General features: G+C 41.2%; 1 protein-coding gene and 1 long non-coding RNA gene across 8 annotated transcripts in view; one reads left to right on the top strand and one right to left on the bottom strand.

Moving 5' to 3' along the window:
* LOC128812104 (uncharacterized) overlaps positions 1 to 1,035 on the top strand; it is a 28,525-nt gene extending 27,490 nt beyond the window's left edge. For both annotated transcript variants that reach the window (XR_008438597.1, XR_008438599.1), the window contains one exon: positions 669 to 1,035. This is a non-coding gene — a long non-coding RNA (uncharacterized LOC128812104). The remainder of the gene's footprint in view (positions 1 to 668) is intronic.
* Positions 1 to 15,980, bottom strand: part of TFDP2 (transcription factor Dp-2) — a 52,480-nt gene that overhangs the window by 17,224 nt on the left and 19,276 nt on the right. For 4 of the 6 annotated variants that reach the window (XM_053986293.1, XM_053986296.1, XM_053986294.1 and 1 more), the window contains exons 3-6: positions 15,487 to 15,553; positions 5,842 to 5,945; positions 2,820 to 2,941; positions 390 to 437 (exon numbers count right to left, since the gene is read on the bottom strand). In XM_053986293.1, coding sequence (XP_053842268.1) covers positions 390 to 437; positions 2,820 to 2,941; positions 5,842 to 5,945; positions 15,487 to 15,553 — 341 coding nt within the window. Of the gene's footprint in view, positions 1 to 389; positions 438 to 2,819; positions 2,942 to 5,841; positions 5,946 to 12,493; positions 12,520 to 15,486; positions 15,554 to 15,980 lie in introns of those variants that run through there. The other 2 variants (XM_053986298.1, XM_053986297.1) reach the window with 2 other exon arrangements.

The following is a 15,980-nucleotide window of genomic DNA, read 5'->3' as shown; positions in this document are numbered from 1 at the left end:
TTCAGCTGTGTTGTTTTTGTTTCTTTTTTTTCTTTTTTTTTTTTTAATTTAGTCTCATGGTTTCATTTGACAAGGTGTTCCATGGAGAGCTGTTATTTTACAGAAAAAGGGCCCCTGTCAGCTGTAAAAAACTAAAGAAACTATTAAAAAAACCAAATAATGGTTTTCAAAATTGTGAATGTATCTAAGAAGACAGAATACAGGTAAAAGAAACAAAAAATAATAAAAAGGAACACCAGCAGACTAAAAAAACCCCAACACAGCTTTGATGTGAAGGAGTGAAAACTGCTGAAAGCAGGAACTGGACAGTTATCTTTCTGAAAGGCAAATCTTTCTGAAATAAAGCAGGTATGACTCTATACATAATATACACAGTCAGTAACACTCACCTTTCTGAAAAATCTGACTCTATAATTTCTTGAGTCCGTTTTCGCTCCCTAAGACAAGACAATTCAAACTTAAGTTGAAAATAACATTATATCTATAGACCACTAAAATAATTGTATATGGGGCCTAGCTTGTTCTAGTGTTTGCTGTTACATGTTTATTGAAAGGGAAAAATACAACACACAGAGCTTGACAAAATTTGAGGGAAGGTGGTTAGGATTTGTGAAGGAAGTTGTTGGCAGACAAATTCTATTCCAAATTTTACCATGCTTTGCCCACAGGAACTGGGGGAAACTACTTCACCTGGAACTACAGGAAGTGCTGGTGTGAGCTAGATGGCCAAAGTCCATCAAAAAGGAGAAGCTGGACTCCTTTGAAAATTTCTATTTAAAATTCCCCCATATGGAAGAAAAATGTCTTTAAACAGTGCATAAGATATATTTTCAAGCCAGTGAATATTTAAGAATCTTTAAACACAACCCCAAGGTAAAACACTAAACATTTTCCTGTTAGAGTTGATGTATACAGAGCTGAAGACAGATGCTGAAGAAGCAGCTGCTGTGAATTTTGAACAGCAGCAGCAGTCTGCAATCATTGGCCATTCCTTATCCTCCAGTTTATTCCCCACAGCAAGCAGGAGCTGCTTTCCAGCCCAAGGCAGGGCCCAAGAGCTGTGCTGAGCTGGGGAACGTTGTCTCCCCATGCTTTCCAAAGCTGGGCTCCCAGCACAGACTTACAGAGCTGAACACCTGACACTGCTGGGAAGGAAGCGAAACAAAAAGGATGGGTTTGAAAACCTGTGCTTGAAAGCCAGCACACTTTGGTTGTGTGATCTCCCTCGGCAGCACCAAAGGGATTTCTGTCCATGGTGTTTAAGTGGGGGCTGAGCAGCTGGGGCTGGGGTCTGCCCTGGGCACGTGCCTGGGCTGGCAGTGAGTGAGAGCTGTGCCCTGCTCTGCACTCCCGGCTGCCAGAGCCTGTGCCAAGCCCTGCCAGTGAACGTGCTCCCCTCATTTTGGAAATAATTTAGAGTCCGTAGAGTAAACAATGGGTAAAGCAAGCATTCTTCTGAAGTGTCTTCAGCAACGGCTTGCTACCTCAGTTCAGGAATACCACAGACCCTTCCTTAGCTCTGCTCCTCAAATGAAAATATGGCCTATTGTATGGACTTCTGCATGCATCACTATTGACTGGTCTGCCTGGAGTCATCTCAAGCCTTTTTATGGATGAAGCAAAATATAAAGCTCATTGGAAATCCTGTGTCTTGACTTGGACAGTACACAAACAGCAGGATGGTGCTGCTTAGTGGTGGTGGTTGATGCACTGCCACAAGGCTGCTCTGGGAATCCCCACCACTGGATGACACCTTGGAAAGCAAGGCATGTCGATTCTTTGGTTTAGCAAGCTGTGACCAGACAGTAGAGTTTGTTCCTCTTCTGGGTACTGAAAGAGTGTGTCTGTCTGGCCTCCACATTTCACAAAATGTGCAGAAAAAAAGTGGCAACTCCTTTCTCAAATAAAATCAGAACTAAGTGCATTCAAAAGGTATTTCAGGAAATGAGCAGTCAGCAAAAAAAATTCAGCTTAAAAACTGCGTGGCTGGGCCTGCAGTTTATTGACTCTGGGGAGTAATTGGGAAGTACAGCCTATGACAGACCTTGGTCACAGAGTAAAATGGAGAAAGTCAAGGCACAAACATTGCACTCTCATTTCTGCACTTTCCTAGATGTTCCATTTCCCACCTTTATTGTTGAAAAGGTAATACTGACATTCATCACTGATTAGAAAAATTAATCTAGATGCAGAAATATATTACTTTTTCAGAGGCAAAACACTACATCTCTGTTTTGAGACAGCTAAGCTCAGCAGTACTGATATTAAAACAAAATACCAAGAAACACTGTAAAGACCAGATTTAATCAGAAGAGATAACAAGAGTCATGTTTGGCGGGAGCACCTCAGAACCCCATGAAACTTGTTGTTAATGTAGAATAGTAATAAAAATACCACACTGATTATATCCAAAGTTTGCTACCGGAGTTTATTCTTAAATGCCTGTTGAAGTGTTTTTGACAGTCTCTCCCCCTGTAGATACCTGCTGCTGTGCTCAATAGCAGTGCTACATGGATATACCATGAACTTCTGGAAAAAATAAAGGCTTCTTTTAACAGGAGTCGTTGTGACTCTCCATTTTTACCAAGAAATAGACACTGTCAGAAACCACAATTAAAGCAGACAGTGAAGTGACTGGTGCTTATAATTTGTGTTCACTTGCTCCATCAGAAGTGCCTCCCAGTCTGAAAAGCACATGCCATACTCCATTTAGTTGTGCAAGAATGAGAAACTGTAAGTCAGCGAAGATTCAACAGTATAAATACCAGAAGAGATCAGAAGAGATGCTCAGACATCTTTAAACGAGACGAAAGCCTTACCCTGGGACCCAGCCGGAAGCCTCTGTTATGTGTGTCTGCGTGACCATTGTCGGAGCTGCGTTGTACGGACTCCCAATCAGAACACTCCCTGAACTGGTCAGTCTTTGCGGTGTGCTTATGATCTGTAAAATTTAGCAATAAAAACCACAGCTCTCTAAAGAAAACAGAGGTAACTACAGCCCAAAATTCATACTAAGCATTGCACTAAGAAAAGTAATGATAATTCTGTACCAGAAGCAGTCATAATATACAGAAGAGATGGCATCAGAAGATCTTCATACAGCAAAGCCATTACAGCACTGCTAAGTTTTCCATTAATTGTACCATATTACTGTCTTATTCATATGGACAAGAACCAGACAAATGATTCCAAGTAATTCCCCAGTATGGCAGATAGGATCTGTACCTATAGACATCCAATTGTTTCTTCATGAGTACATCTAGGCAATTTCTTGATCAGTGTAATCAATACAGCCTTCTTTGTTTCCAATGGATTAGTCTCTTGTAATTGTCTGTACAAAAGATAATCTGAGCTGCAGGCAAAGTATTCCCTGCAGTTTCCAGCATTCACAAAATCCCAAGGCACTCTGGCAACTAATTGTACATACAGAATTCAATGTAAAGTCTTTATGCTATAGATAGAATTTACATTTATGCAAACCTGGTGAAATTGTAGGTACACTGGTTAACACCAAGACACCCAGTCTCGACTTTTAAATCACATCCAAGTTCATTTTTCAAAGTAGGTCACCAGAATAATTTAAATAATATTTAAAAATGAAACAGTACTGATAAAGCTAATTTTTGAAATAAACCAAATTTAATTATTTTGATTCCATTATGGTAAGATTCATATCAAAGCTTCTTGGACAGTGCTTTTTACTCTTACACCTTACCTAATTTTTTAAAACTTTGTTTTACTTTACTCCATTTATTAGTGACATTTTGAGTAGTGATTGTACTAAACTTGGTGGTTTCCTTTACTAATAAACTTACCAACACCTGTGTAAGCATCCCAAGGCACTCTGGTAACTAACTGTTGTAAGTATATGCTGTAAGTATACAGCAGATATATAGGTACTGTAAGTGTGTATATATATATGCATATATATACAAACTACAGATAAGTATACAGCATTTGTTTAGTATCCATCACTACTGTTTAGACAAGTAGAAAAATGGAATGTGAAGAATTCCCCATTTCCTTAGCTCATTGAGCATTACTGGTACCTTGTTGTGACTACATACATGTCTTTTTTGACTTAAAGGCATGCATTTATCTCATTTATTGTTTGCAAATGTACAGCTTGACAGAACCAAAAGAAAAGAGAATTTTAGAGGAACCAAAACACAGTTGCAGGTTATGTATTTATTTCCTGGTTGATACTGGAGAACCAAAGGCGCCTGGCTTTACCCATTGCAGGCAGGCACAGGAAAGGTCGCTTCTGTCACCTGACTGCTGCTCCGGCCTGGGGCAGAAGGGTGTCAAGGGCTGATTCGTGTTTTGGAGCTCGGTGAAACGAGCGCGGCTGCGGCCGCAGCTGCCAACGGCCCCGGGGGCGAGCGACAGCCCGGCCCGGCCCGGCCCGGCCCGCGCCGCCATCTAGCGGCAGCCGGCCGCTCCTGCAGCCGCGCCGGCCGCACCGCGGCACAGCCCCGGCCACGGCGCGCCCGAGCCTCTGCGCTGCTCTGAAGGGCCCGGAGCGGCCCCAGGGCCTGGAGCCCACAGTGGGGAAATAAGGCCTAAACAAATAAATTAATCAAGCAGGGTGTTGCTGACACAGGCAGATGCTGAGGGAGCGCTACCATTGCCACTACTGAGAGCTCGTGAGCATTCACTTTTAAACAGTCTGGCACAACACAGCTGTATGCTGGGTGTCTTAGAAAGCCTGCGTTACTGGCTGTTTATTAAGAAAATGTTTTCTGAATATAGATCTATCCTTGCAAAGCAGCAGAATAAAAGAATAAAATATTAACAAAAAAAAAAAAGAATAAAAATTGTGTGTCTCACATCACGCAGTAGCTTTTGCAACTTCTACCTGCTATAGAACCTAAACTGCAAGCAGGCCTCACTGAAACCAAAAGCAGGACTTGAGAAGTCAGTCGTAAGAGCAGGAACTGCATTAAGTGAGTGCTCTCCCTGTTGTGGGCTATTTATTGCACTGCCAGGACACATCCTCAGTGGCAGAACTGTTCCAGTGCAGTGCCACAGGGCACAGGCCGCAGCGAGACATCAGCACTGACGTACTGAGCTGTTCCTGGCAGGCAGCCCCTGGCCAGTGCTGGGGGCAGAGCTCTGCGAGCAGGGAGTGCCACGGGGGGGGCTGTGATGTGTGTGCCCCTCTGCCCAGCTGGGACAAACCCCCCAGTGAACAGCAGACACTGCTCGGGTGAAAAAGACCCAATACCATTTTTATGAAACACATCAAAGAGTTCTGTACTCAGGCTAAGTGCTTGGCAAGGAGGTACCAGGTTACTAGAAACTGTTCACAGTATTGCCTGTTTAGCTCTCTGACCACCAGAAAATCTAAATTTTTTCTCAAAACTAGATCCAAAATCCCTGGAACATCAATATACGTATACAGTTATCATGGACAGAAAAAGAGAGTTTTAAGAAGAGTAGTTCCAGCAAGTTTAGAATTTTTGACCAACACATCAAAGACATTCTCTGACAATGCTGGAGATTTACTGGTGAGAACATGACTTAAAACATTCAAAGAGTATCAAGTAATGAGGGTTTTTTCTCAATACACTTGTGACTAATAGTTAAAGTGTCAGCTAGTAAAGCTGTTTCAATTTGCACTCAAAGCCCAGAAGACAGGTACCCCCTAAGGACACGTACAAGAGCATTGCTGGGAGTGGCAGTTCTGCATGCCAGGCCTGCTGTACCCCAGGTCACCACCCTCCCATCCAGCTGTGGCTGAGGCAGGAGGCAGCAAGTTCCTCTCGTGTTCCTGTCTTACACCACCAGGAAGTCACAGTCTGTTACACAAGCTGGCAATACTGGGGTTGCAAAACTTACCATTTGGGGTCCAACATTCACATTGATTGGTCCCAAGGTTTTTGGCAAAATCTTAGTCGGAGAGTTGGTGCTGGAAACTGGCAATGCGATTACTGAAATATTACCTAAAAAGAATGGTAAAAGGAGAGTTTTAAATTACTTCCTTAGTTAGCTGTGAAAAACGCTGTGGCAAATTCTCACACCACTCTAATGCTTTGGAATCAGACTGGCTTTGTTGTCTCATTTGCTGTGAACACCCCCTCAGGAAACCTCCAGACCTCTCAGCAGATGTAACAAGGACGACACCTTCACTATATTACTTTCAAAATTACATGTATTTTATTTCCAGAAACAATTTATTCTTGCCTAAGACAAAGAGCACACAGCCTGACATTCCTCAGCATTAGAAGTGAAAATTAATGAGAATACTTCTAAAAGAAGCCAACATACAAATCCTATTTGCAATCATAATCACGTGTACAAAATAAACCATAAACTTTCCAAACCTTAACTATTCCTCATCTGACTGTCCCAGAGCGTTCCAGTCACTGCTGATGGAAGCCAGCCACAGCCTGCACTGTACAGATGGAGTAAGTGATGCCTTTACAACTCACCTAAAGTCACAGAGCAGGCAGCTGGATGTCACAATAAAGTCTCCCGTGCCATCTCCAGTGCAGGGTGTTCTCATCCCAAGATGTTTATCATCTCTGTGACCCCAAACTGCTTATGGATCTAAATCAACCTGCCTTCCACAGAGAAGGGCAGCTCTGTGCTGACAGCCCCAAAAATACTGCTGCTCCTTCTCTCTCCCAAATTGCAATTTGTATCTTGATTATTGGGAGTGAATGTTTAAATCAAAACTGTTGCAGCACCACTGCTACCCCGTGGGTGTTCAAACTGTTGTGCATAAGCCTCTCAAAGCCCTGAGCACATGGGCTTATCCAGACTGCCACTGTGGTGGCAGCAGCTCCTTTCCCTGTGACAGCGTCAAAGCAGGAGAGCTGGGAACTGATCAATCGAAGAGCAGCCCCCGTTCCTACACACAGCCTGATCCAGCGTGGGGAGGGGATGGGGTCTGAGGCACAACCAAATGTAAGGAAGAGCTGCCACTGCCTGGTAATCCAGAGTCAGCCTGGCTCTAGCTGGTGTCATGAGGATAAGGATAGGTTCCTGGAGAGCTACTAATGTTCTCTGGCACTGCAGACAGCAGCTGAAGGCATCTAAGGTGACAGGTCCCTTCAGAGCAGCACAGGCACCAGCCCTCCTCCCACAGGAGCCAGCCAACACTCAGCTTAGCCCACATGGCCCAAGCTGACTCAGTGGTGTTACACATCCCTGTTCCCCTGTCTTTTCTCACATCACCTGTTCACCTCCACTGCCCAATTTTCTTTTCTCACTTGGTCCTGAATCATACTCTCCTTTTTTTACATTTTATTTTAGTATACCTATGTTTTCCATGAGGTTACTGAAAAATGATAAATTCAACAAAGTAACTTCTCTGCAACCTGAAGCAGAAGCAACACAACTGAGAGGGAAAAGGATCTTCTGTAGTTACAGCACAAATGTAGAAAAGATGTAGATTTATGCAAAGTCTCACCTTCATAAGAAATATTCAATAGATATATCAGCAATACAAACAAATTGAGACTAGGATGTTCTAATGTTCTGTGTAGATTCTTTTGCCATCTGGAGTAATACTACTACTTAATATTAATTTTCCAAAAGGAAATATGTATCTGAAAACATCTTCAGAAGCAGCTTGCATCTCTAGTCAATAAAATGAAAAAAATATTCAGTCATGTAACTCACCTAGAAAAACAAATATAAACCTCCCACACTTGAAAACCCCCAGTAAATCTTTGCTCTGTTATATGAAACATCTTTTGGGAGGTAGTGCCAGAGAGCACAAGACAGTAATTCATTATTTACATACACTGTGTTCCCATGCTGAGCTCAAAATAGTTCTCTCACTTGCCAGTGTTACTTTTGCTAGAGGATTTTGCCCAGGATTTCCCAAGCTGAGCCAGCATATTCCATCAAAACCTAGTATATCTCCACTCATTCCAGGCTGCTGCCATCAGTGACGTGTCACTTCCCAGTACTGCTGTAGGAATTTTTCTCTTTTCTGCTGCAACTGAAACTTTTGACCCCACTACCTTTAAGATCAGCTCTCATGCTATTTCTCCTTGTCCCTTTTCTTACCAGGGAAAAGAAATAAATGATTTCTCTGATGTCGACAGCGTAAGGTCACATGGCCAAGTGCAGTAAAATCGTGCAGGGTCGGTTTTGGCTCCCAGCTCTTTCACCACACAGCTGCCTCCAGCTGCACTTCCCACTGCAAGAGGCACTGGGCTGTCATGTTTGTCCGTGCCACAGTGGCCACGTGGGGCTCACAGCACTGGACAAGGCACATGGCCACTCACCACATCCAGCAGTGGGCACAGCTTGTTCCCTTCTCAGCATGCGCCACGCAGACTGGGATCCATGGGATCCAGCTGCACCTGTGATTGCTTTGAACTTCTGCATGGATGTACTTCCCTCACACACACATGCAGACCCATGGCCAAAGCCACACAAACCCACCAGATTTACTGAGCAGCACAGGAAAAACCACTAATAAACCACTAATTAGCAGCTACTGCTGCACTGTGCCTTCATTTACAAGGCTCCCTGGATAGTGGAACATTGGCACCACTGGGGTAACTTCAGTAAATACAAGGGTCATTCAAATGACCTGATCTTGATTTTAAAAAGACATTTGCTTACATATGGTGTGTGTTTAAATGTCTTTTTGGCCAGAGTTACTGTAAATAAAAAAGATTTTCATCTTCTAATCCCTACACAAATCCCTCATTTGGCAGCAGTACTGTCAAAACAATCTTAGGAGTTGACCAAGTTTTCAAAGAAATGTTTCCCTGCCCTTGTTCTTACTTTTAATTTTCTTCATTGGCAAATATAAATATGTGGATATGTAGATTTTAAAATACAGATAGGATGAAAAAGAACGAGTTTGTTTTTATAAGTGAGGTATTTCTTATCCACAGTGGCCAGAAAGAAAAAACAACCAAATTCTTCACAGTAAGAGGTTGCTTTTTGTGTTTGTCAGCAGTTGAAAAAATAGTAAACAGAAAGTTTTATCAATTACAAGTAAAATATTCTGACCATTTTCTTTTTTACCAAATAGCATCATGGTCCAGATACTCATGTAACCTCAGTTGCTTCAAATAGTATTATTATATCATTATATTTTTATATTTAGGAGGAAGTAGATGTGACAAAACATTCAACAGATTTCGGTATTCAACTGAAAGCAGAAATATCATCAAACTAACTATATATACTATCACAAAGCAATTGCAAAGGCTTTAAACATGACCAAATACTAAATAAATGCCAAGTCTTAATAACACCCATCATTTGGGGACAAAAAAGATTACACTGATTTATGTCCTGAGGCACAAGAGCAGTGAGTACAGTGATAAGCTGAACACAATGAGACCCATCAGCCTTGAGTCACGGTAATCTCACTGCATGGATGGAAAAGGTCAGCACAGATGGATCAAAATGGAATGATTTGTATAATAATACTCAATTCTTATATAATGTTTCTCAGCAGTACTTTCAAGGCACAAAGGAGGTCAGTGTCATTATTCCCATTTACCTATGGAAAACCAAGCACGTGGGAAAGAAACCTACTTAAAACTCTCATAGGGAGACTTTAACTGCAATACACAGAGACCCATCCCAAAGTGAGCCTCCTTAGCACTGAAGCAAATTCAGAATAAGAATCTGCCAGTGGATATATATATATATATATATGTATGTTTCTCTCAGAAGAAAAGCACTTTGCTTCTACATAAATTATTTTTCCATCCTTCAGTCACCACTACTGTGGCTTCTCAGGGAGAGAAACCAGTGTTGCTATAATTTCTTATTTTAAAAAACAATCTTTGCTACATAACTATTATTCTTCCTGGCATTTGTGCAATAATTCTACTGGCGCACAAAAAGAAAAAAATCAATATAAATGATCTTCAGCTTCAAGCAGTCACAGATAAAGTTATTCACGTTTATGTACATGTGTGCTCACATGCACACACAAAGCAGTTCACCAAACTCATTCTAAATCATTATGTGCCACCCTAAATAGCCTAATTGCACATAAACAACATGCACTCCTATACAAATACAAAGCTAAAGAGATTTTAGTGATTCTTTTTCCCATATAACTAAATCTGTTAGGTCTGCAGCTTAGTTGCAAAGATAATCAGAAACAATGTCAACTGGAGAATCTATAGAATCTGTCACGGCCAGTTTGAAGGAGACCATGGCTGATGGGGAGCACAGCCCAACCAGCTGGGGTTACACACAAAGCATACATCAACAAGAAAAACCATTGAATTTTCAAACAAAACACCAGGGAAGTGTTGGTAGTTTGGATTTCATATTCACAGCTCTAAACAAATGTCCACTTTTTAAAAGTGTCTCAATGAACAGCCATTTTTAATAATACAGTCTACAGCTTGACAATGATGGCAAAAACCCCAGCTCAGAGCTGTGAGATATCAGCAGCCCATTAGGATATTTTGGAATAACATATGAGATGTGTCCTCAGGCTCCTCTATTACACTAAGACAGATCAGTAAATGTACTTATCTCCAAGATCAGTAGGATAAAAGAAAAATGGAATTATTATCGCATTATTAGTTCACACGTATTTTCTTGGTACAATTCTTCATTTGTGCATTGCACAAAATTACTGGGCTACAAACCTAACTTTAAATATTCCACAGAGATGAAATAGAAGAGATCTGTAGAAAAGAAAAAATAAAATGGGACAGGCAGTTTTTCAATGTACTTCAGGCTTACACTGAGCAGTACAATTTCAGTCTTTTACTGTTCAATTTGAGACAAATCTACAGGAGTTAACAGCTGTATGAATCTGAAAGTACCAGGTACAGGCCTACGGATAACTGCTGCTGATGTCTTGGTCATTTTAGCAGTTCTCTTCAAGCATACAATGAAGTACTTTTCTTACAGCAGCCCTGTGCACTAAGTTTTTAAAACACCAGCCCTATCAGGACTTAGTAAAAGATAGGTACTGTGTAATAGAAAAATGCATTGAAACGAAGTTCATTGCGAAGTTTTATCAGAAGTGAAAGATTCCCACCCAAAGCAGGCTCTCTGCAATCATTATAAGATTAATGGCTCCTCCCTCATGGAGCCTGTAGCAAGACTGGTGCTCTGTGGCTGGACTCCCTTTTCCCTCCACAGCAGTAAATAAAGAACAACATGTAAACTCATAGGAACGGGGAATACAGTAACAAAGAAGTATTAACTAAGGACAGCAAGATTCCTCAAAACCTTTGTGTGAGTCTACGTCCCATATTTTAGGGTAAGAATCCTGTACGTATGGCCCCAGCAGCAGCAGATGTGCCCAGTCCCACTTGCCCCGCGGCAGCCTCTCCTTCCCCCGGGCAGGGCTGTGCCCCGGCATCCAGCCGGTGCCCGGGATTTAACCGGGCTGTTCCACCCGCCAGGCCCGCCCTGCTGCGCGGCCACGGCAGCGGCGCCCGCAGGCTCAAGGGGCTGATGAGGACTCATCGACCACTAACGTGAGCTTTCAAGTGATACCTGATTGCAAATCCTGATTTTATCGCAGGGTTTCGCACCCAGGCAACTCCAAGCGACCAGGGAGCCTCGGGACTCGCTCAGCCGGCACGGAGCCCGGAAGGCTGCACACATCCCTGTGCGTGCACAGGCGGCAGGGGTGGTTCTGTGGGGCAAGGGGTAACACAGACACGCCCTCGGCTTGGAATCACTGGAAAAGCGGGGCGATTTTCCATTGTTGTAAGAGATGCGAACAGGCTCAAAAACTTCAAGCATGTAACTCGGTGACTGGGAGTATCTCCCAAACAAAAGGTTTTAAATCCTCACAGTTACACCTGCATCTTTTTATCATGAACTCGACGGTAAGCCTGGTTCATCACAGCTTGCAACAATTACCCAAAACCAAAGGCAGAGCTGCCACTATCTAACTCATTCACAAACCTCATTACACCTACCTAAGGGCCAACTTGAACTATTCTATTGAATCATTTTGACAGAATGGACCAACTCCACAAAGACATTTTGCCACTTAAACCAGGATTCTGCCTGAATGATGGACGCAGTTCCTTAGTTCCTATCAATCAACCTTACTGGACATCAAAGTTCTGTTGACACCCAGGAGCACATCAGTCTTGTTAGCATGGATCCTCCCAGGAGTATCTCCCAAAAGGCACAATCCATGATGGAAAACTAGGAGAATACCTGACACTTACATACAGATCTATCCTGAAGGCTACTAATAGCCATCTGTGTTCTCCAAAACTTCAGAGGAAGCATCTCTTTTCCATTCACTATCCCAAGAATATTCATTTACTAAACAATGAGAATCAGAGCCATTTTTTTTCTGTCTGGGAATATTAAAATGCAGGTCTCCTACACGAATAATTTCAGTCATTAGTAATTTCAGGTAAGGAAATGAAGCATGGCCAGCACAGCCCAGCCTGTCACAGCTGAACAATTTTGACTGCAACAATAAGAATCTACTATGTCACAGACCATGTGAAAAGGACTTTCAGAAAGGAGATATCCTGACTGTGCTGCATGGGCTACTAAAATATTTTACCCAGTGGTGGTCCTCGCACAAGCAGTCCCTGGCATTAGGTGGGTACCATGGCCATCAGTCAAAAGCCATCTGCATGTGGCATTCCCTCTCAGATCCAAGGAGTGCTCATTTCAAGCAGAAGAAAGCTCCAAATGGAGGGACTTTTAGCCAAAAGAGCCTGTTACCTATGAGATAAAGGCAACACATGTAGGGAAGTGAATTGTCTGTTGAACTAGAACTGTTCACTAAACAAAGTGAACAACATTTGAGTTAATGTTTTGCTGAGCACTGTGAAATTTCTTCTTGGCACATGTAGGAAAAAAAGTCTGGTTCCCTTCATAATTAGGCATCAAGTATTTTTATGAGGATTACAAATTTGGATGTATATGCTTGATTCTGCAATCATCACATTTAGAACATCAAATTCCTTAGTCAATTTGCATTGCATTTAGATACACTGGGTATTAGAAATGTTTTTTTTCCCTGTACATCATCTACATGAGGGATAAAAACATAAATACTGAAAGTATTCTAAAAAGCCTGAATGAGAAAAAGCTGCAGCAGCAAGATGACAATATTCACTAACAAATACAGGAAACAAGTTAGAATAAGAAAACTGAACCCCCAAATAAACCAAACAACCTGTCAATCTAGTTAGAAACATTAATTCAGATTTAAAAATCAGCAAAAGTGACACAGCAGTACTCTAACACTTACAGATCAGATTGCAATACCTAAGCAGTCTGTGAGCATTAACTTCTCCTGTAGCAAAACAGACCAGGAAAACACCCAGAGGCTGTGCATGGGCCCTAAAGGTAAAGGACACTAAAAGTAATGGTGGGAAAGATAAATGGTAAATGGAGCCTGATCAAACAAACACTGCAATAGCAGCATCAGAGTTACTCCCCCAGATGGTTCAGGGGAAAAACTAGCAGGGAAAGGAGATTTTGAAAACTGAGCCTGTGAATGGAAGAAAAGCAGACAAATCCATTTTGAAGTGCAAGGGTCACGTGATCAGCTACTTTGATTAGGCATTTTTAGTGAGACAAAGGCAGAAAGTTTCCCCAACACAACGATTATCTGGTGGTGGTAAGGCTGAGGAAGGAGACTGCAGTATCTGTGTGAGCACAGGAACAGCAACAGCTGACCTGGTGTAGCATCCTCAGAGAGCCAGGCTGCTCTTACCAGGCAAAGGGACGTGGCCATGGCTCACCCAGAGCAGAACAGCATTTTTCAAAATTAGACCAAGTAAACCTAGAATTTCACAACAGATTTCATAGTAAAATAAAAGATGAGGGCTCATTAATAAAAAGGAAGACATTTTACAAAGAATTTTCTATGTGCTCAAGTTTCAGCATGAGAATCTGAAGTGTTCCATTAATGCAATACTGTTTGTGCTAGAGGCAAAACCAAACACACACCACAATTATCTTTCTGGAAAGAAAAGACAAATGCAACTGTTTTTTAAGCAAAAATTTCTAGGCCCTGAAATCTGATGCTTTCAAGAAGGTCTTCATTAGAGCAAAAGGCCTCTCTCCTTTGTTTTTGAACATATCATGTATCCATCATGCCTCAGTCTAAGGGTACTATGAAGGCACATTATAAATAGGCCCAGATATGTAGCAATTAATTACCTTTATTATAGCAAATGATTTAATTTAAATAATGTATATTAAAAAAAACAACTAAGAAACCAAACTGCCTTCACTAGGAAGATCACAAAGCCCTGTTAAGGGACAGTGGATCTGAATACCTGTTTGGAGTTTTTGCCCCCTCCATAATTTCCAGAGTTCAACAGTGGACATGCCAAAAGAAGTAAAGGATATTTTAAACTGAAAGCAAGAGACAGCTTAGATACTGGCTGTATCTGTAAAAGTTTCCCCAGCTTTTATGGAATATTTGATCTTCTAAGAAGAGTAATCCATTGTGAGCAAGATGTTTTATTTCAGTAGAGATGGCAACAATTTCTAATTATACCTCAAGGTTAAAAATAAAAATCATTAGATGATAACATTTTATAAAATATACAAAAATTGAGATAATAATGCATCCATCATGTCAGAAGCAAAATCTGATAAAGTGTGGGATAAGGGTCACTGGGATATTCCTAACAGTAATGACCCATATTTTTATAAAGTTATTAAGTTATTTTCTGGACAAATCATTTGCTTGTTTCAGAAATTATTTGAAAATCTTGCACTTAATATTTTTCCCTAGCATCACAACACTCTAATCACAAAACAGTGAAGCACAATGTGCAATAAATAATTCTCAGCCTCCACCAGTTTGTCACATTCTGCAAAATTTAGAAAATTAGGAAGATACTGTAGTTCCAGCCATTTTCTGTTTAGCTGTCTCGTTTTTTCAGTCTCCTAGGTTTGACGGCATCAGCCAAAAATCAACCTTCCTGCTACTACATGCACTGGATTATTGCAGTGGACAACAGCAAACCAGTATTTACTTAGAAAGGTTGATTGAAATGTTTCCTGGACTGCAAATCCTTGAGTTTTCTAATATAGATAAGGGATTTACTTTACTGGAATATCATAGCTGTTACGACTGATCATAAATTGGTTTTGAGTCAAAAGTGATTAATCTAGAAGTGCTAAGATAAAACAGGACAGGACAAAATATAATTTTTATTGTAAATTATGCAGAACATTTAGAAAGAAGTATGACATCATGCTTAGCCTTCTCTGCCATTTTGACTACAACAGAAACAGGGAACTTTAAGGGTGGACTAGAAATCAGGAAATTCAGCATATTATTTACCATCGAGGAATGAAAAAAAGGCTTATGTTATCTTATTATTATTTTTATTACACCTTCTCCCCTCTGAAATTCTGATGCCCTTCCCATCTTTGCTACTGACACTTATATGTTGGTATTAAACAACTACTGGTAGGGATGTATGAAATATATTTTGAACATTTAAATTCTGAGTATCCCAAATGTGAATCAATCATATGCAGTGAAATAAGTCTTAATGTATGTATGGAATAGAATTCTCTTACCTTTTGTTGGACTCTGGTTCTGATCTATAAATCCTTTCAAGTCTCCATTTGTGGAAGTCACACCAACCTGAACAAAACATTTTTGAAGTCTTAAAATATGATAAACCTTTCCGTATTTTCTAATATGCAACTAACAATATTATGAAATCAACCTTCTGCATTATGAAACATCACAATCCAGACAGCAGAGTCTAACAAGAGCATGAGATGCAAGGCAAGGTATCCAGGACATTTGGAAACTACTTTTAACTAAGCTGTTACCTAAAAAACACCCTGAATTTTCTGACTGTGTACTATCTATGACCCAAGCAGCCCATTCTGGCTGTTATGGTGTAAGGCACTGTCCCCTGCAAGTCAAAGGGAGCAGCTGCCACCAATAACAGCAGAAATCTGCCCATGTCCAATTGCCTCAGTACTAAGCTGCACAGTCTAGAGGTGTGAGATGTGACTATAGATGCATTCTAAATACATTCCCTAGTCTTCAAAGCTACCCT

Source organism: Vidua macroura, chromosome 10 (genome assembly GCF_024509145.1).
Source record: "Vidua macroura isolate BioBank_ID:100142 chromosome 10, ASM2450914v1, whole genome shotgun sequence".
NCBI lineage: Eukaryota > Metazoa > Chordata > Aves > Passeriformes > Viduidae > Vidua > Vidua macroura.
The sequence above is the reverse complement of the archived record's forward strand: the minus strand, read 5'-3'. Positions and strand labels throughout refer to the sequence as shown.